The following is a 21,267-nucleotide window of genomic DNA, read 5'->3' as shown; positions in this document are numbered from 1 at the left end:
GCACGCAGAGCAAACAATGATTTTTGGCTTAGGGCATCAGCAACCACATTAGCCTTTCCCGGGTGATAATCAATCACAAGCTCGTAATCTTTAAGCAATTCTAACCATCGTCGCTGTCTCAACTTTAAATATTTTTGAGTCATCAAATATTTGAGAATTTTATGATCAGAATAAACATGACATTTTTCACCGAACAAATAATGACGCCATATCTTCAAAGCAAATACTATAGTGAACAATTCGAGATCGTGTGTCAGATAGTTCTTTTCGTGTGGCTTTAAATGTCTTGAGGAATAAGCTACAACTTTGCCTTCCTGCATTAGAACACAACCCAAACTATTCAAGGATGCATCACTAAAGATAACGAACTCTTTACCCGATTCCGGTTGAACAAGCACTGGAGCTTCAGTCAACAAAGTTTTCAATTGGTCAAAGCTTTTCTGACACCTATCTGTCCACTCAAATCTAATATCTTTTTGAAGTAGCTTTGTCATCGGAGTTACAATCATCGAGAAACCTTTTACAAATCGCCTGTAGTAACCAGCAAGTCCTAGAAAACTCTGAACTTCTGAAACATTTCTCGGGGGTTTCCAATCAAGTATAGCTGAAATCTTACTCGAATCAACCCGTATTCCCGATGTTGAAACTACATGCCCCAAAAAGCTAATCTCGTGTAACCAGAACTCACATTTACTGAACTTTGCATACAACTGTTTATCTCGTAAAGTCTGTAATACCAATTTCAAGTGCTCGGCATGTTCAATTTCATCACGAGAGTAGATCAATATATCATCAATAAACACAACCATAAACCGATCTAAGTACTGTCTGAAAATCCGGTTCATCAAATCCATGAAAACAGCTGGTGCGTTAGTAAGTCCGAACGGCATCACCAAAAACTCATAATGTCTGTATCTCATTCGGAAAACAGTCTTAGGCACATCAGAATCTCTAACTCGCAACTGATAGTAACCCGATCTCAAATCTATTTTTGAAAACACCGAAGTTCCCTTTAATTGATTGAACAAATCATCAATGCGTGGTAACGGATATTTATTCTTTATGGTTACTTTATTGAGTTGTCGATAATCAATGCACATTCTCATAGTTCATCCTTCTTTTTCACAAATAAAACTGGTGCACCCCAGGGAGAGAAACTCGGTCGCGCAAAACCTCTACCTGTCAGCTCCTGTAACTGGGTTTTCAATTCTTTTAATTCAGTAGGTGCCATTCGGTACGGAGCAATCGAAATCGGAGTCGTCCCCGGTACTAACTCAATACCAAACTCAACCTCTCGAATAGGGGCAATCTCGGTAATTCTTCAGGGAACACATCCAGATACTCGCACACCACTGGTACAGATTCTATCTTCTTTTCAGTTACTTTACTATCAAGCACATATGCAAAGTAAGCTTCGCAACCCTTTCTCACATACTTCCGAGCCCATACAGAAGATATCACTGCTGGTAAACCATTCAAATCAGTAGACTCAATTCGTATTATCTCATCATTCTGGCACCACAAATCAATAGTCTTTCTTTTACAATTCACTATTGCATCATGTACTGTTAACCAATCCATTCCCAGAATTATATCAAACTCATCAAACAATAATAGCATTAAATCAGCCGGGAAACATGAATCTCGTATCATCAGGGGGCAGTTCTTACACACTTTATCAACTAACACATATCAACCCAGGGGGTTTGATACTCAAATCACAAACTCAATAGACTCATCAGGCAAAGTCTTACTATATACTAATGTTTCACACACATAAGAATAAGTTGAACTGGGATCAATTAAAGCAATTACACTAATATTATAGAGAGTGAATATACTAGTAATAACATCAGGGGATGAGGCCTCCTCTCGAGCGCAAATGGCATATGCTCGGGCAGGTGCATGAGTCTCGGATCGAACTGCTGTGTCCGAAGCCCCCCTCTGAGTACCACTCTTACCTCCCGTGTTCTTAGGTGGTCTACCCCTAGCTACAGCGCCACTTGGTCTCACACTCTGAACATTATCTTTCTCAGCTGGCTCCGGGCAATCCTGAATGAAATAATCTCGTGAACCACATCTATAACAAACTCTATTGTTGTATTTGCTCCAACATTCACCCACATGCCGTCTTCCACATTACTGACACTTGAGTTTATTTGGTAGAGTATCACCAATACTGGCAGTCGAAGTGGCTTGTGAACTCACTGGTAGTCGATCTTGTATAGAAAGTCTGGCAGTAGTCTTAGATCGGTTTCCATCATCTCGGAACTTCTTTGATGCCGACTGAAAAGTCTTACTCGTTGATCTCTTGCGGAAATCTTTAACTTCGAACTCAGCTTTTCTTTTCTCTTTTCCAAGTTCTTCAGCTTTGCAAGCTCGTTCGACAAGTACTACGAACTCTTTAATTTCAAGTATGCCAACAAGCAATTTTATGTCTTCATTCAGCCCTTCTTCAAATCTTTTACACATAGCAGCTTCAGTCGAAACACACTCTCGGGCATATCGACTGAGTCTCACAAATTTTCGCTCGTATTCAGTGACAGTCATGCGACCCTGTTTAAGCTCGATAAACTCTTTACATTTCTGATCTATAAATCTGACTGATATATTTCTTATAGAATTCAGCCTGAAAGAATTCCCAGGTGACCCGCTCTTTCGGCACAACTGAAACCAAAGTATTCCACCAATGATAGGCAGAATCGTGTAACAAAGACATGGCACATTTTAGACACTCATCAGAAGTACATAATAGTTCTTCAAATACTCGAATAGTGTTATTGAGCCAAAATTCAGCCTTCTCAGCGTCGTCATCATCTGTGGCCCTAAATTCTTGGGCCCCGTATTTCCAAATTTTATCAACAGGGGGCTTATTTAATCTCACAGGATCAATAGACGGAGATACCACAGGCATCGGAGGTGGGTTATTCGGGTTTAGGGGTTGTTGAACAACCGAATTTGTCCGAATATATTGAGTAAACCACTCGTTCATCACATTATAAAAGGCTTTTTTAGCCCTATCATCATGGTTACTTGCATTCAGCAGAGAATCAATTAGCGCTGTCTCTTGCGCGGGAGCAGGCGCTACACTCTCGACATCATCTGCTACGGTTCGATCGAGATCAAGATCCATTTACTATACGAAAAACACATTTCAAGTGTCAGGAGTCATCACACTATCGCAGTATAATTTATGGCATGTATAGCTAGACTTAAACACGCTACATTAGTCCGAGAATCGGCTAAACCGTAGCTCTGATACCAATTAAATGTAACACTGCCTAACCCGATTCTGTCGCCAGAGGGGTTATGAGGTATTACCTAACGATCACGACAACCTTTGAACATTCATATAATAAAATTTAACTGTATAATAATATGCTGCCAAGCCAAATTTAAATATAAACTTAACAACTCATTTGCTTATACTTACTAACAAAGTCAATTGACCATTTTACGAATTCATTTAAAAACAATTAATAGGTTAAACTAAATGCCATCAATGCTTGATATTTACTCAACAAAAAAAGATATATATAAGTACTTAAAAAAAAAAATTTTGCGCATGAAGTAACATTATAACAAGACCAAATGTGCATATTATAACAAGACCAAATGTGCATAATTTGTCATTAATGTTTAAGTAAAATAACCATGTCCATTTCAATCATTTTGAACATCTATATAAAACCATATATATATTCAATATGCATACCAAAATCATATAGGTAATAAACCGAATATAAATACCAATCATTAAGCTTAAAACATTTTCATGCTTGCCATTAACATCGAATATCAATATCCAACCCATAATTGATCAAATTATAAGTAAAATTTTCGATTATAAACCAAAAACATATAAAACAACTCACTTACCACAACATATACTTACCATAATTAATCCTACTAAACCAATATTATAACCTATATTGATCATTACTATAAACAAATACACATAATTTAGACATCACAAATAAAGGCAAACTCTAACCACAACCAAACATATCCAAACTTTAACATGTAAATTAAGTCATTTTCGCATGACTTAACCATTATACATATATGAAATTTAAACATCTCCAAACGAGTTATTAGTTTATACATGCCATAATTACCGAACCAACTTTTAAAAGTACCAAAATATTGAAGATAGTGTGGATGACTTTACTAACGATCCCCGAGTGCGTAACGATCACCAAAATCTATAAAATAGAGACAAGAAGAACACATCCAAAGTAAGCTACCATAGCTTAGTAAGTTATAAGCTTCAAAAACTCCAAATTAAATTTAATAGGCTAGAATCATCTAACTAAGTCATGCTACTAGATCATTTAGTCAATATCTTATCACATTTAAAGGAATTTATTAATCATATGACCAATTTCAACTAAGTCCAATATGCATCTGCTCAACCACAATATACTACATTACTCACAAACACAAAAACCAAATGCATTTAACATTCATCATCGAATAACATTAATATATTCGAGCACAAAGCCATTAAAACCAATCTATCTTTATACATACTTTCAATTTATAATATTTATCACATAGAATCGATGCTCTCCTGCACAAACTTGAGCTATACATCATAGTTGTTCATCAAGAAATTTGAAGCTTTAATTTATTCAAACATTTTCGATCTACTCAAATAAATCGCACACCTAGTGCTAATGTTTACTCGGAAAATATATATATAGTTTGCACACTTAGTGCTCAATATTTAAACTTGCACACTTAGTGCTCAATAGCCACATTCGCACACTTAGTGCAGGATTCACATCCGTAATCGTTTATACTCACACACTTAGTGCCTAAATTCTATTACTCAATACACATCCATTTAAATTCATCAATTTCTTTTAAATTCGGTAACATCAATCTTTCATGTAATTCAATTCGGCTCATCTACTTAATTTGATTTAAATTTTTATCAACAACAACACAAAAATTTGCTTAATAACTTACCTCGGATATCGACGGACAGTTGAGTTCGACTACTCAACGATTTTTGATTTTCCCCGATCCACGTCCAATCTTTTTGGTTCTTGATCTAATTGAATTTGCAAGGACCGAAAATACCAAAGCTTAGACTTTCTTTTCTTTCTCTTAGTTTCGGCCAAATGAGAATAAAAAGATGAACACTTTCATCTTTTATCAAATATAATATATTAAAATATATCATAATGTCATAATATATAATAAACAATTCAAGTTACTATTTCATGCATATTGGCCGGCCACTAATTCCTAATTATGGCCAAATTGCAACCTTAATATTCCATAGTATAAAAACATTCAGAATTTGGCCCTTATACATTAACCCTTAAATTTTTCATTTTACGCGATTAAACCCTTTTTCATCAATCGACCTCCAAACATTAAAATTTTTAAACGATACTTTTACAAAAGCAACTTCACACATTTTAATCATAGAAAATAATATTTAAATATTATTCTAACTCGAATTCGTGGTCCCGAAACCACCGTTCCAAATAAGGTCAAAATTGGGCTATTACAAAAAAAGCTAAAAATTATCGGTTGGGCCTTAGTTCAATTGGTAATGTTGTTATTGTAATATGAGAATGTATATTTGTACATGCATAAGCGTATATTATCTTCCAAATTAAGGGTTTAAGGGTTAATTTAGGACATAAATGGTTATAAGAATTGTATAAAAGAACTAAAAATAATACGGCTTTTTTTTTTTAATTTAACAATTTGTTAGAAATGTAATTATGAAGTACATCAATTTTTTTTGAATAATCTCATTATATGTTTTGATCATATTTGCTCTTTTTAAGACAATGTCTACAATTATCAATAGCCCTTTGAATAATGCGTTTTAGTGCACTTAAACTCACGTCCTCTTACATTGATAACAATGCATAAAAAATAAGACTCAATTGATAATTTTAAAAATGGGTGGATTTTTTATTTGGGTGAGGAGTGGGGATAAGAATGAACCCCTTTTTTTTTGGCAGGTTTGCCCTTTACACACTGTTTTAAGCCACAACAAATCAAGTTTCCTAAATAGAAAACATTGCCAACTAAAGGAAATGAATGTATGGTAAGTTGTTTTGGTGGAATTGTGCCATCTTTTTATTTTTTGTAGTTATATATATATTTTCCTTTTAGGGTTTATTCATATTTCATTTTTTAATTTAAAAACAAATTTGGTTAGTTTCTCTAGAAGAAAACCACCCATTTAACCTTGCAAATGAACCAAATGTCCCCACAAAAAAAGTTGATGATACATGATTTAAAAGATGGAGAATCCAAGAAAAATAGCTAAAGATTGAATTTCTTTCTATAATTTTTTATTTTTAGAATAGAATTAAATTGTGCCAATAAAACAATGTTAAAAGTTCCATAATGAATGGACTGCCCCAAATTAGAAAACATGCTTAAATTCTTTCCATGTTGGGATAATTAATTATACATAAAATAATGAAAGATTATTTAGTATTTGGCAGTATCAAATAATATAGAAATATTTCCAATTCAAATGGCCTTCAAGTTTTCACTGATTTCTTACTATAAATGTTGATGTATTCAGCACATCTTATGCCATCAAAATATTTCAGAAAGAAAACACAAAATCATGGGTCGGCGAAAAATCGAGATGAAAATGGTGAAGGATAGTGGCTCGAGGCAGGTCACTTTCTCGAAACGCCGCTCAGGGCTATTCAAGAAAGCGAACGAGCTCGCTACCCTTTGCGCTGCTCAAGTTGCCATCGTTGTTTTCTCCCCTGGTGGCAAGCCTTACTCATTTGGGCATCCAAGCGTTGAGGCGGTGGCAGAGCGGTTTCTAACTCTGAACCTGAGATCGAGAGTTTCTATTCCAAGACAACTTGTTGCTCAGCCTCAGAGAGAGGCAAAAGTTGAAAGGCTCAGTCGACGACTTAACGCCATTCTCAAGAAGCTGCAGGCAGAGATGAAGCGAGGAGAGATGCTCGATGAGGCAGTCAAGGCGGCTCGTAAAAGATCCAAGTTCCGAAAACCTATTAATGAGCTCAATCTGCATGAGCTTATTGAGATAAGGAAAGCAATGGGGCAGCTTCGCGAGAGGGTCAAACAGCGAATAAGCGAGATTGAAGCATCATCTTCTTTGCTGCTCTTGTCCAAAATGGCTACAAAACAAGCTGAATCTAAATAACTTAGTAGTCAAAGTTGCTACAGACACCATGCCTTTAAATCTCTCAATTAAAAATATACAAGTAGATCATGGTGTGTTCTTGAATAGAATTGGATCCAAATTCCTCAAATAAAAGCAGATTAAAAAAAGTATCAGATCTTAATAGCCATCAAATTCATGAATATTTTCTTGAACAATGGTCATATGAACTATTAAGTCCGCACGGTAATAACATAATGGTGACCTCCAAGCAGAAAATAACATAAAAACGATACAGGCATGTCCGAATTCAATTCACCAATATAAATCTTATAAATCATAACCACTGCACCTATTCCTACTGAAACAGTGAATTTCTAAGTATATCAACCCCAAGGTTTAATCATCAAAGTCCGAATCATTTTAAAGTTTCTTGATCTTCACCAGTTTCAGGCAAGGGAAATGTAGAGCAAGATAGCTACTGCTTATTTGTTGCAGCTCTTCATCAAATACATATCAAAGACTTTCTTCGTGGATAAAAAACAATATAAAACCTAAAGCAATATACCTTTCATTTAATGTGTTCTTCCACGGTTCTATCAAACTCTGCTTGTTTCTCAGTTGCGATATCATAATATTTTACTTTTTCCTATCAAAGATGAAATTGAAATTAAAATGTTAAACAACCCTGACATTGGTATCTCATTTTCTCTATGGTCCTTTATTTTTATCTTGTCCAAATCAGGAATACATAAACAATAAACCCTTAAGATCATTGGCATTCTTGCCACATTATCCCTATACAAGCTACTAACTTCTGCACCCCTAGCCAGGCCAAGGAACTAATGGAAATAACGAAAAAATGGTACAATTTTATCACCAAGCGATAATATGCGCGTCTTAAAAGTATGGTGCAGCAAGATCATGGGCTATTATTTTACGCAAATGTGACGAGCCAACCATTATTTTGCATCTTGTACATAAAGAGAACTTAAGTAGGCTCTGACAAGTCGGCATCACACAGATCATGGGGTATTATTTTAACCAGAAACAAGACAATTTATCATTACTAAAAACGGCGTCGCTCTCGGACTCAAATAGAACCGTTTCCACCAACTAACTCTTAAAAACATAACCACAAGAGGTCAATATAAATTATCATAACGTCTAGCTTTCAACGGCATGAGAACAACCAGATTATGATTTACAATGGTGAACATGGTCAATTCATATGGAAATCAAATGAACTTGTAAGCAATAGGGAATAAAGAGAGCCAATTCAAGATTACAAAGCACAAACCTCATATGTCATCATCTTCCACTTCTCACCGCAGGCGTTTTCCAATCTGAAACAATACATTGCAGTATCCATTAACATTATATGTTAGAGACAGAAAGACATAGATTCATATGCTGGCTTAAGATTTGTGTTTCCAAACCATAAAATACATCACGCATTGACTTGATATCCGGATTCTGCTCTTGAAATACCTTGTGAAAATCCTCCCTTCAGTTTAAAAAAAAGGAAAAATCAGTTAGATTTGGGTTCTATCAACAAAAACTAGCAGGCAAACTCTTTGATACAGACACCAATGTTCACCATCCAGAATATATGTATACACATACATTATATTCTATATGAATTTGAAAAAGGTAGGACATCCAAGGCTTCATATAGCGTAAACTCTTAAGAACCAGCATACCAGTTGCATGATGAAGGCCGTCAACAAGAATACAGAGTGACTTCAATTCAACACCCGAAACGAAAATTATGGCTAAAGCATTAAAGAAATAATCTATGATCGTAAACAATTACATAAGGATTACTCACAAAAAGTAAAACAAAGCCGTTCTGCTTCATTTTGGTGGCTTCACTACGACTCTGTTGAGCTGAGGTCTTCATTTTCTCACTTGATTTTTATCCTCAACACCATTTTTATCCAAACAACACACATACTTTGTTAACCCCGAAAATCCCTTACCGGCAAAAACAAATGAACCTAATTAATAAAAGGGAGAAATACTGATTGGGGGGTGTTGATAACCTAGCATAGGCAGCGGAGGTTGAAGACGAAGGAGAACTTTTGGACCTTGATTGGAGCTTTCTTTACCAAGACCATATTCTTCTCCTTTTTTGTGGTTAGCCTGGAGCCTGGACCGAGAGCTTCTGCTTTGCTAAATGCCAAGTCTCAGCCGGGTCACAGCGCAACGACTCGCCTGTTTGTAGTCGGATCGGACCGAGTTGGGATTTGGACTTCAACGCGCTAGGTCGAGTAATAAAGTATTGGGTTTGTCTTGGCAAACTGCGACAGGCCTAATTTTCATAGCCCATTATACCCATTCACAGATACGTAATTTCCTTACGGCGGGCCTAACTTCCGATTCATATCATTCTTCCTTGTACAAATCACTGCGAACGTGCATACACAACTCGACGAATGGACCAACCGTGAAGAGATTTGAGATTTATTTAAGTTTTAATGGATCCCACTTTGCGTAAGTAGCTGGCTGTCAAGTGTAGCTCAACGCCCTCTCCAACTTCAAGAATTTCCCAACCCAAGATTTCAACCTTTATAATTTATATATATAAACACACTAACACAACGCATTGCTACGATTTTTTGTTTTATTTGAATATATTTGCAGTTAGATTTGGCTGTCTATAAAACGTCTTGCTTTTCTCTTCAGTCTTCACATTGTTATCATCGCCTTGGTGTTGGCCTTCAACCATGCAAGCTCTTCAACCTTCTTCTTCTCTTCGACCTTCCTCTCTAAAACCTCTCAAAAACCCCAAACCCAATCCCCATTTTCCCAATGTATCAACACTCCCTCCCAGGCCTGCCAAGAAATTCTCTTCCATTACCGCTTCATCCCCCACTGTTTCAGCTCCCAAGCGCGAAAAGGACCCCAAGAAACGGGTCGTTATTACGGGAATGGGGTTGGTTTCCGTTTTTGGGAACGATGTGGATGCTTACTATGAAAAGCTGCTGGCTGGAGAGAGTGGGATCGGACTCATCGACCGCTTCGATGCTTCCAAGTTTCCTACTCGGTTCGCCGGTCAGATCCGGGGGTTCACTTCTGAAGGTTACATTGATGGAAAGAACGATAGGAGGCTTGACGATTGCTTGAGGTACTGCATTGTTGCAGGCAAGAAGGCGTTGGAAGATGCTGATCTTGGCGCCGATAACTTATCCAAGGTTCTTTTTCTTCTTCTTTAGTGTTTTTTTTTCATTAATCGACTTGTTCTAAGAAATGGGTGGTTCTTGCTTTGCTATTGATTCGCTTGTGTTTTTGTTCTTTAACTATAGATCCAAAGCTTATTCTTTTATTGGCTTCCACAATGTGCAGCATTTACACCAGAGAGTTGTTTCTTTATTCGCTCGAAATCCTTTCAACTGTAGCTTAATTCTACGTATCCTGATGCTTTTCTTTGCTTGTTACTGCATGTTTGCTTGCTGCGGTTTTTTTTTTCTTTTGTGTGTTATTTGAGTTTATAAGTGTTTTTATCTGCAACTTTTGTCATTATTTTTAAGCAAAAGAGTTGCTAAGAAAAAACATTTTCTGCTTTCTCCTAATCAGTTCCAAGGAATCTTTGTTGTGTTATATACTTTGTGACTCATCATATCTGATTCATAAAGTGATGTAAGCAATGGGGTCATCAGAATTGTTTTGTTCAATTTCACTGTTGAGTTGGTCATTCGATATGCTCATAGCTTTTTTGTTCTCAATAATATTAATGTGATCATATATTTGAAAGCGATTTATTCATCACACTACTAATTTTACATTCAAATGTGATGCATCCACCAGAAATATTCCTTGGAAATGGTGTTTAGAAAGGCAAAATTCCTGACTAAGTTTATGATCCTCATGGATGATTGCTTACCCTACAGAATGAAAGATTCAGGAAAAGTAGATATTTTGAGAGCTGAGAGTGATATCTATTCTTAGAATTATGCAAGTACCACGGGATGTTGTATTTATTATTCTGGCTCTTTTTAGCTTATATATTCGTTGTATTCTCCCATAGTGCTTAAGAAATTTTTGAATTTGTGCTTGTTGCAGATTGATAAGGAGCGAACTGGAGTGCTTGTTGGAACTGGTATGGGTGGCCTTACAGTGTTCTCTGATGGCGTTCAAAATTTGATAGAGAAAGGTTATAGAAAAATAACACCATTCTTCATTCCTTATTCTATAACAAACATGTCATCTGCCTTGCTTGCAATTGAACTTGGTTTTATGGGTCCCAATTATTCAATTTCAACTGCTTGTGCTACCTCCAATTATTGCTTTTATGCTGCTGCTAATCACATCCGTCGAGGTGAGGCTGAATTGATGATTGCTGGTGGAACTGAGGCTGCAATCATTCCTATTGGGCTGGGAGGTTTTGTTGCCTGTAGGGCATTGTCTCAAAGAAATGATGATCCTCGAACTGCTTCAAGACCATGGGACAAAGATCGAGATGGCTTTGTAATGGGTGAAGGTGCTGGTGTTTTGGTAAGCTTGCATTTATGAACCAAACTCCAATATATGCATGATTAGCTTCTTGTTGATTGTTATGCTGTCTATTTCCGGTAAGCAATTTATCATTGTGTTTTGTCTGCATTGGTGATATGTGATACTGTTGTTAAGAGAAGTAGGCATTTTCTCCCAGGTTTAAGGAACACCTTTGACGGAGACTGGCTCTTGGGTGTGTGCACATTCAATGAGATACTGACTGGTTCCTTTATAATATAAAATCCGTCACTTTTGTAGTGTTTTGTTTGACACAGATGAGCCTAATTCACTGTTTGTGTTAACTTTCGTACTCATTATTGTGGTGTTCCGTAGGAATGAAATATAAATGTTTATGTTATTATCAAAACCAATTTCTGTCCTTTATCACATTGAACTGCTTGGTTAATCAGGCATGGTCTTGAGTTAATGGTTTATTGCTTTTATGCACAGTTTTTTGGTTCCGTTGTTACTTATTTGGTTTTATAGTTATGCAATTGTCTTGTCTTGATGGGGATGGAAATGCAATGGGCTTCTATTATGAGATATTTTGTGTTTTGATTTCTAGGTAATGGAAAGCTTGGAACATGCAATGAAAAGAGGTGCACCAATTATTGCTGAGTATTTGGGTGGAGCTGTTAATTGTGATGCTCATCACATGACTGATCCAAGAGCTGATGGTTTTGGGGTGTCTTCATGCATTGAGAGGAGTCTTGAAGATGCTGGCGTGTCCCATGAGGAGGTAATTCTCGGTTTTTTCACCCAACTCTCTTAATATATTGGAGTAATAGAATTTGGCATTATTTCTAGATGTTTATGGTCATGTATGTTATGTTGTTGCTTTCCATCTAGTTTTGCTGACACCTTTGCAAGCATTTTCCTAGAAAAACTAAATTCAAGCTCCAATGAATTGTCTGTTTTATGGTAAATATAGCGGCATTCTTTGAGTTGAGTCTCCTTGAAAAGTGCATCTAATTACCTTCTCTTTCATCACCTGTCATATTATCCATTAGATCGAAGCTTCATTTTAAGTTAGACTACAAAGAGAACTGACCTAATGGTTAAGATACTTAAGTGGTGGTGGCGTTTACTTCATATGCAAAAGTGCAAATAATAGGGTTCAGAATGTAATTATTTTCTGAAACTTATGCATAATTTCAAAGGTGGAAATTATGCAAGATAAGCATGTCCTATTTTTCAGGTTAACTACATCAATGCACATGCAACTTCTACTCTTGCTGGTGACCTAGCTGAGATCAATGCTATTAAAAAGGTATTCAAGAATACATCAGACATCAAAATCAATGCAACAAAGGTACCTTCTTTTTCTCCCTAGTTTTGCAAAATTTGAGGTGACTGTGTACTCTAATGTTGCTACCTTGCAATTGGCTAATTGCTTTGCTTCTTGTTTCAGTCCATGATAGGGCATTGTCTAGGCGCATCGGGTGGTTTAGAAGCCATTGCCACAGTGAAGGCCATCACAACAGGATGGCTGCATCCCTCGATAAATCAATTTGTATGTGCTAGTTGCTTGTTTAATGTTTAATGTACCATGTATTGCTAATCCCAGACAATGGTTATCTGGATCACATCTGGCGTTATCAGTATAGATGAAGTGATCTATTATATGCATTTGTTTAATGCAGAATCCAGAGCCTTCAGTTGAGTTTGACACTGTGGCCAACCAAAAGAAACAACACGAAGTTAATGTTGGTAAGACTCCTGAATCCTGATCCTATCCTGTTTCAGTTGATTTAGACCAGAACCCTATAAGTCTAACAGAGTTGTTATGATTCTCAGCAATTTCGAATTCATTCGGATTTGGTGGACACAACTCAGTGGTTGCCTTTTCGGCCTTCGAGCCTTGAAAGTCTTTGTCATTTAGTTTTGCATTGGTTAGGGAAGATAGAGAGAGAGATAGGCGTTGGCTTGCTTCAATAATTGAAGCCAAAAATGTAACAGTTAGTGTTGTAATAATAAGTTTTAAGTCAAATGGAAGCGCTTAGGAGTCATTTCCCCCGTCCCCCTCTTTAAACTACTCTTAATGTTATGCTCTAAATTATGTTTAGTTATTGAGAAGACTGGACTATTTAAATCAAAATATCATATCAATGATCCTCGGTTTGCAGGATCATTCATATTCGAGTCAAATTAAATCTTGATAAAATTTAAAGATTAGATTTTATTGATTTATAAAAATATCAACATTTATAATAATAAATTTTATTTTATAAAAGATTCTTCTTTCAATTAAATTTATGTTGGATTGAATCATGACACAGGATTTAATATATGATCTCATGATTTAAAAAAAAAAAAGTCAACCTTCACATTATAAGGCTTACATATAAGAGCCTAACATCGTTTTTTTTCTTTTTAAAGTTTTTAAGGCAAAATGTCATATTATTTAAAAAAAAGTTTAATATGGTATTTAAAATGTCAATATATATTTTATTATGATATTTGTACTTTAAAAAAATTAATGTGATATTGTATTTTAAAATGCTTAACATCAATATATATATATATATATATATTATTATGGTGTTTAGTGTTAACATACTTTGTAAGCTAAACTAACCAAAGAAAATTTGACATGTAATTTTTTTTGCCGAATCATAAAGTTCATATATATAATATAACATTATGTGACACTTAAGCATGGTTGGGTGAGAATAGTATTAGGATGAGTAACCTCCTAGGAAGTCCTCGTGTTGCATCCCTCACATTGAACCCTATGTGATGGCTTGATGGTTAAGGGTGTTCATCATCCTAGGTGTGAACTGAGTTCGAGTCACATTTGTTGTTCGGATTTTACCTGTTATTGTAATTCAAAAAATATATATAGTTAATAAAAAGAAGTAAATAATTTTTATGATTTTATAAGTTTTTTTATATGGTTTTTAGAGTTGTATAATAATTTTTTAATAATAATTTATTTTGAACATACATTTTTAAAATATATGCTACTATGTGAACTTATTACTTTCATCAATTAAGCTCCCGTGAATGATGAAACCGATGAAGGAGAGTGTCTATTAATTTAACAACTTTTTTTTGTGAGTAGAGTTCAACTGGATGTAATTAAAAAAAAAAAACCTTAATTGAATTTTTACACATTTTATATAAATGTTATTTTTGTGGTTAAAACAGGAGCAGTGGCATTAAGAAATAGGCTCCCGTTAATGTATTTAAAATCCATGGATTATCAGATACTTTTTAAGGAAAACAGGAAAAATAAATCATCGACTCCACTGGGGATCGAACCCAGAATCTCTGGTTCCGTAGACCAGCGCCTTATCCATTGGGCCATGGAGTCGTCTTAGTGGTACGTAGAAATATTTTATATAAAATTACTGTTGATTAAGTTTCCACGAAAACCGAGTCATGCTATGGTGTATACGTCGCGGAAGTGAGAAGAGGAAGGAGAAGTGCATTAACCGCTCTACCCATTAGGCCATAGAGTCATGTTCTGCGAGATTCTTTGAAATGTTTTACTATAAAATAACTGTTGATTCAGTTTCCACGAAAACTGAGTCATACTATGGTGTGTATACGTTGCAGAAGTGGGAAGAGGAAGGAGAAATGCATTAACCGCTTTATCTCTCACTCTCTGTCTGGGCTGAGAGAAAAAAAAGAGGAAAGAGAGAGAGGCTGATTTTGACAGCGTATGTATGGTGTATTCGTCGCAGAAAAGAGGAAAGAAAATGGAAAAGGGGAGGTCAAGTCAAATATAGATGATGGAGTCAGGTAAGGAATTAAGGAAGACGTATCTACGACCCAATTGTTGTCTTTTCCTTCATCCATCTACTTCTTGCCCTTTCGTTCGTTTTAGATATACATATAAATTCCTAGAATTAATTTTATCCAATCGGGATGTACCTAAGCATCACCTCCAAGTCCAATAATGATTCATTTCCTAACTAGTATCAGGCAGCATAGCTACTAGGTTAAGCAGAAAATGGCGATTTATGGGTCTCTCCCAGTACAGAGATCACCAGATCTTATCAATTCTAGAGGATGACCTGCAAGCCTGGAGTTCGTGACGTATAAAGCATTTCAAGGAAAAAATCAAGGTTACCTCTCTTGTGGAACTAAATCCTGAAAGAGCGATTTTCCAATGTGGGACTTTCCTTATAGGCTACCCAATAATGTCTTTCTGATTAACAAAGGGGCTACAGTCCTGAAGACCGGAAAAGAATTACAAGATGGCAATGGGAGATGATAAATTTGACCTTCTTGGTTATTTCTTGGATAAACAAAGCTGTGGTTTTACTCATACTTGATGGAGGGGAAATTAATTTGAACAACGGGATACGGAGGTTAGTTGTTTTCTCTCTATTTGTCTTTGTAGTTATAAATAATGGCACTACTATACAACTATGCCTTAGATTAGGAAAAGCTTAACCTATGCTATATTATTGCTCCTTTAATTAGGGGCATTAATAGCATGATGATGATGGTTGTAGCAAAATCCCCACTTTTAAAAGCCATCATCAACATTTGTTGTTGCTTCAGTTGTATACTTTTATATGCATTGTTGTGTGTATAATGGCAGGTCAAGAAAACTGATGTTGAAGATGCTCTGAAAGTTTTAAATTTTTGCTATTTATCTTGTATCTCCTTGTTGATGGAATGCAGAACAGAACCATTTAAAGCTATCTGGAGGACAGCATATGCGTGGGAACCACTAGGATATTATCTCTATCGTTGAAGCAGATCATGTCTATATTATTAGAGGTAATGTTATTAGGATAGTCAATACATAAACAAACTTGAAAGAAGAACGAAAAGGAAAGGGGTTTGGAGTTTGGACGATGTAAAATTAAGGACTTAAATTCAAAAGAACCATGCAACCATTGAAGCTAAGACAGCCAGTGCAGCAGGAACACCCGGAGCCAGTCCCCCACTTTCCATTGGTGATGGTGGAATTGCCACTTGATCTTCCCTCAAAGCGGGGATCCCGGTGGCGAAAACAGCAACAACCGCAATGTAGACAATCAAAATCATGGCCACCTTGCTACCCTGCATTTCCGACCGACCCAAAAACAGGTACGCCCTCTTTAAGAATTACAAAGGGAGAGAGAAGCTAAGCTATTGAAGTGAGTCCTGTGTTTTGAGCTTGACTTAGAAGATGAATTAGAGATTTGAAATGCCTTTTTTATAGGCAAAGATTATGGTAATAATCAAGTATTGGACAGCTACGTTTTGTTGGTTTAACCACTAACAAAATCATTTTTAAGTTCCTACTTCCTGTTCACAATCATCTTATTTCATAGGTTATTAAATTTATCAAATTCTACTATTAGTCTTTGTAATCTTTGTAATTTGTAAAAGTTTTGGATTTAGTCCTTATACTTTTATTTGATAAATTTTATTCTCGAGCCAAGTTTGGCTAAATTCAATTACTAGTCCTGTATTATGTGTATAGTTGTAGATTTAGTCTATTTTCTCTAATTGAATCATTTTAAGTCACTATAAATTTCAAATTCTAAAATTTCAATCTTGATGCAAATGATAGGTGTTAATAAATTTATAAGTTTATTTCAATTTAGAAATAACATATCATGTTAAAAGAAACACATTCAAAGATTCTTGACAATGATAAGTAGGCATTATTTAGGAATCTTAAGGCATAATCTAACATACAAGTAATGTGGTTAGTAGCCTTAAAACATAAATTAAGAATAATGGGAGTGGCTTAGTTGGCATTTTCTTTGTAATTTTCTTGCTTTCAGGAGCAGAAAACACTTTAGCTGTTAGCAGCAACAGCTGGATCAGTTCTTGCTTATAATTTGATTTCTTAACCTACCAATAGCAGACACCATAAGCATCAAAGGTGAACATAGTAAATACATTTTAATTTTTTAAATTAATAATCATGTCATCTAAATATATAATTTTACTAGTTTTTAAATTAAATTAAATTAATTAATATTTAAATGTAGAATTCACATTATACTAATTTACGCCAAAATTAATAAAATTTAAATATGAATATTTAATTAATTTATTTAAATTTCAAATTATTAAATTTTCTATGTTAAAAGGTTAAGTAAAATAATTTAATTAACATATACTTCGTTAACCTAAAATTAAATCATTAAATTATATTTAAAAAATTTTTATAAGATAATTTTCAACATTTAATAATTTATGCATAAAATTACAATAAAAGCATGTATAAAAGAATAAATATTATTAGCGCAGGTAACTTGCCAAACAAGCCAATATGACATTTTACGAAACATGGTGAATATGTCATGGGTTGCAGATCAAAATCCGTGACCATTTCACACAAAATGCTTTATAGAGCTCAACTTATTAAATGAACCCACAAGAACTAGTTCGATTTGTAGAATCCGTGGAAAAACCCATCTACTTGAAGCTTTGATGGCCTAATGAAACACTCCAGTATAACTAGAGTTATAAGGATAAATAGTGTAAATCCTAAAGGGGTAATATTGTATAGAGTTTAAATCCCTTAAGGCTTTCAATTGTAGATAGACTCTAATATTGACCGTCAATGTAACTCAATCTGCACTGTTGGTTTTGGGGAGTTCAACTATAAATAGAGGCCTCCCCATGTATTTGTAATCACTTTATTCTTTCTAAGCTAAAGAATTCATTGAGAGCATTTACTCAAACATCTTGTGTGCATCACTTTTCTTTGGCTTTTCTGTTTTTCGTTGCTCTTTTGTTCGAGTTTGCTTCTGTTATATTTTGGTGACTTAGAGAATTTTTGCAAGAATCCTCAATTTTCGAGAGTAGGCTAACTTAGGGAGGTTTTGAACATAAGATATCGCCTAAGGCCATGCGGTTTGCCAAACTAAAGGTCTAGCCCCATGACAGTTGGTATTAGAGCTAGGGTTCAAAGGTTTCGTTGAGATGTCGAAAGAAGCAAATGAGCAGAATGCCCTAATGAAAACTTGTCTTAGGTGTAACAGCCTATTTTTAGTGAAATCGGAGCAGTGGTTTCGGGACCACAAATCCAAGCTAAAATTTTTTTTATTTTAATATTATTGCATGGTCTGCATTATGATAGGATTGTTATATGAAAATTTTGATAAGAAAATTTTATCAATTATGTGTTTAATTATGGAAAGGACCAAATTGCATAAAATGAAAAAGTTGAGTTCTAGTAGCTATAAGTATCAAACAACTATGGAATTCAAAACTTGAGGTCCTTATATGGTAATTAGATAATTAAAGAAAAGTTAGTAGATATTTTTGATGAATCATCCATGGAAAATTAGAAAAAGGTAATGACTAAATTGAAAAGTGGAAAATTAATGGATGATTAATAATTAAATAGAAATATTATTATTTTATATCATCTTCATCCCTAAGATATACATGGAAACCCTAAGAAAGAGAAAACAAGCTTTCTTGGTTAATTGGGTAAGTATTCTTGTCCCGTTTTTAGTAATTTTTATATTTTTGAGATCAGAATAACTTAATCTATCTATTTTTGGGATTAATTTGAAAAATTATCAAAGTATCAAAGTTTTTCCATGGATGAATATGCTAAAATTTTGAAATTTATGGTAGAAAATGAAAGGTTATTGATAGATAAACAACTTTTACAAAGTGAATTTTGATGAAATTATGATTTAGGGATTAAATTATAAATATGTAAAAGTTATGGAAAAATTTTGAATTTTGTGAAATACATGTGCTGTAAATATTATATGAAAATTTTGGTTAGGCTTGGAATAATGATTAAATTGTATGAATTTCATTTTCCGAGCCTAGGGACGAAATTGTCATTTATGAAAAGTATAGGGGCAAAATAGTAATTTTACCTAGGATGTAAATTGAATCCAATTGAATATGAAATGTGATAAATTTATGATTAAATTCATTTATATAAATCAGGAAAACTCAAATTTGAAGCTAGATCGAGGAAAATAAAAAGTTTCGGATTAGTAGATTTTTATATACAAACAAGTGTCGAGGTAAGTTCGTGTAACTAAATTGTGTTTATTTTATGTTTGAGTGATTTACTAATTAAATTAAACCTTCATGAATCCATTTTTTTGTTCTTTTATTCCAGGTAAAACTTCCTGATCGAATGTGGTATGTCATTATATGAATTGTATAAATGTTATAAATATATAAAATAATCATATGTCTGATCATGTCCAGAAAATATTAAGTTTTGTTTTAATGATGAATTTTAATTGAGTCAAGTTTCGTTTGAATGATGAATTTCGATGAATATATATGATTTCCTGTATTGAATATGGTCATGCATATGTTGCGGAAAAAATATAGCTCAGACGAGAAATCCTGTTATAACCCTCTCGAGCATCTTGTTATATAGTTCCTGCGAGCATCCTGATCGGTAGTGATTTTGTATGTGTTGCACACTACCGAAGCTCTTGTGAGCGTTCTGTTACATGATTCGATCGGTTGTGATCCAGCTTATAATGCAGACACAAATGCAGCTCTACGTGAGCATCCTAATATAAGCTCTTATGGGCTTCCTGATATGACTCGTTTGAACTCTCTGTTACCTTATCCGATGCTCTCTGATAATGACTCTTCAGAGTTACCTGTAAAGCTCTATGAGCTCTCTGAATAAAACTCTTATGAGTTTCCTGTTTAGCCCGGATAAATTTCTTGTTTCATGACTCATCTGAGCATCTTAATATGTGGCTCGAGAGTGTACTCATTGATTAAGTGCCCTAATGGGTACCCCTGATTATGAGTTGACGGTTTATAGTTTAATACACCATGAGTGTACTACCTGAGTATCCGTTGAAATTTCAATGATTCAACGGATAAATTCCTGAAATGAAAAACTATGAGATTAAATGAATTATATCTCAAATGTTCCTGAAATACTTGAAAGTTTGTAACATGATGAGCTCATCTATGCTTAGTTGATGTATATGTGAATTATGTAACTAACTTACTTATTTGAGTATATACGATTAGGCAAATTTGCTAATTTTTTGGAAGCATGATTTTGTTATGCTTATTTAAATGAATATGATTGGTAAGTTTAATTCCTGTTATACGAACTTACTAAGCATTAAATGCTTACTAGGTTTTATTTTCTCTATTTTATAGTGCTCAGAAGCTTGCAAAGGTTGAAGATCGGTCGGAGTATTATCACACTATCCACCAGCTTATTTTGGTATAAATAGTAAACTTATTTTGATATAATGGCATGTATATGTTAACTTAGCCAATGGATGGCTTGTAAATGAATGTTTGTAATCTAGCCATTGGAATGGCTAGTAATGGTTTGATTTGGTATATTATTATAAGGTTATATAACATGTTTAGCTTATATGTATGTGTTTTGGTTAAATGGAATTAAGGTAAAATATAAATCATCACAAGAAGGTAAGTTGATCATATGAATATGTGATACTATTTCATACATGTTAATGATGTTTGCCTGATTTAAATGACTTGAATTTGTTGGCAAATGTATGCAAATGTTGTTGTACGTTTAAGGTTAAATTTGAGTAAGAAATAAGGCTAGGAAATGGCCTTATTTTGTCCATATGGGTAGACACACGGGCGTGTGTCTTTACCGTGTATGACATGCGGCCTGACACATGGGCATGTGGTTTGGCCGTGTATCCCCTGTATCTTAAAAAACGAGAATCGAGTTGGATTTTGAAAATGGTGTT

At 34.6% G+C, this 21,267-nt stretch overlaps 3 protein-coding genes, 1 non-coding gene and 1 pseudogene across 4 annotated transcripts; 3 read left to right on the top strand and 2 right to left on the bottom strand.

Moving 5' to 3' along the window:
- Nucleotides 1-6,502: 6,502 nt before the first annotated feature.
- On the bottom strand, nt 6,503-9,026 carry LOC108485357 (high mobility group B protein 14-like; annotated as a pseudogene).
- LOC108484056 (agamous-like MADS-box protein AGL29) lies at nt 6,611-7,254 on the top strand. Its single transcript, XM_017787680.2, has one exon. It carries the CDS (start codon nt 6,611-6,613, stop codon nt 7,163-7,165), a length of 555 nt encoding a protein of 184 aa, XP_017643169.1. The 3' UTR covers nt 7,166-7,254.
- A 505-nt stretch (nt 9,027-9,531) lies between the features above and the next one.
- LOC108484080 (3-oxoacyl-[acyl-carrier-protein] synthase I, chloroplastic-like) lies at nt 9,532-13,773 on the top strand. The gene is made up of 7 exons (XM_017787719.2): nt 9,532-10,320; nt 11,189-11,620; nt 12,186-12,359; nt 12,819-12,932; nt 13,032-13,133; nt 13,264-13,330; nt 13,418-13,773. The coding sequence occupies exons 1-7, from the start codon at nt 9,853-9,855 to the stop codon at nt 13,483-13,485; spliced, it is 1,425 nt and encodes a 474-aa protein (XP_017643208.1). The 5' UTR covers nt 9,532-9,852; the 3' UTR covers nt 13,486-13,773.
- A 1,090-nt stretch (nt 13,774-14,863) lies between these two features.
- On the bottom strand, nt 14,864-14,936 carry TRNAR-ACG (transfer RNA arginine (anticodon ACG)). Its single transcript has one exon. It is a non-coding gene; the product is annotated as a tRNA-Arg (tRNA).
- A 1,247-nt stretch (nt 14,937-16,183) lies between these two features.
- Nucleotides 16,184-20,897, top strand: LOC128294111 (uncharacterized). The gene is made up of 3 exons (XM_053030054.1): nt 16,184-16,669; nt 19,496-19,575; nt 20,696-20,897. The coding sequence occupies exons 1-3, from the start codon at nt 16,468-16,470 to the stop codon at nt 20,717-20,719; spliced, it is 306 nt and encodes a 101-aa protein (XP_052886014.1). The 5' UTR covers nt 16,184-16,467; the 3' UTR covers nt 20,720-20,897.
- Nucleotides 20,898-21,267: the final 370 nt, after the last annotated feature.

This window comes from Gossypium arboreum, chromosome 6 (genome assembly GCF_025698485.1).
Source record: "Gossypium arboreum isolate Shixiya-1 chromosome 6, ASM2569848v2, whole genome shotgun sequence".
NCBI lineage: Eukaryota > Viridiplantae > Streptophyta > Magnoliopsida > Malvales > Malvaceae > Gossypium > Gossypium arboreum.
This window is presented reverse-complemented; position numbering and strand designations above follow the sequence as displayed.

What these genes read in the sequence shown, in the direction of transcription:
- LOC108484056 (XM_017787680.2), top strand. Translation starts at nt 6,611, where the DNA reads ATGGGTCGGCGAAAAATCGAGATGAAAATGGTGAAGGATAGTGGCTCG.
- LOC108484080 (XM_017787719.2), top strand. Translation starts at nt 9,853, where the DNA reads ATGCAAGCTCTTCAACCTTCTTCTTCTCTTCGACCTTCCTCTCTAAAA. An exon ending in TCAAAATCAATGCAACAAAG is followed by an intron (nt 12,933 to 13,031) that starts GTACCTTCTTTT and finishes TTCTTGTTTCAG; the next exon opens with TCCATGATAGGGCATTGTCT. An exon ending in ATCCCTCGATAAATCAATTT is followed by an intron (nt 13,134 to 13,263) that starts GTATGTGCTAGT and finishes TGTTTAATGCAG; the next exon opens with AATCCAGAGCCTTCAGTTGA.
- LOC128294111 (XM_053030054.1), top strand. Translation starts at nt 16,468, where the DNA reads ATGCAACCATTGAAGCTAAGACAGCCAGTGCAGCAGGAACACCCGGAG. An exon ending in TCCGACCGACCCAAAAACAG is followed by an intron (nt 16,670 to 19,495) that starts GTACGCCCTCTT and finishes TATATAAATCAG; the next exon opens with GAAAACTCAAATTTGAAGCT. An exon ending in ATATACAAACAAGTGTCGAG is followed by an intron (nt 19,576 to 20,695) that starts GTAAGTTCGTGT and finishes TCTATTTTATAG; the next exon opens with TGCTCAGAAGCTTGCAAAGG.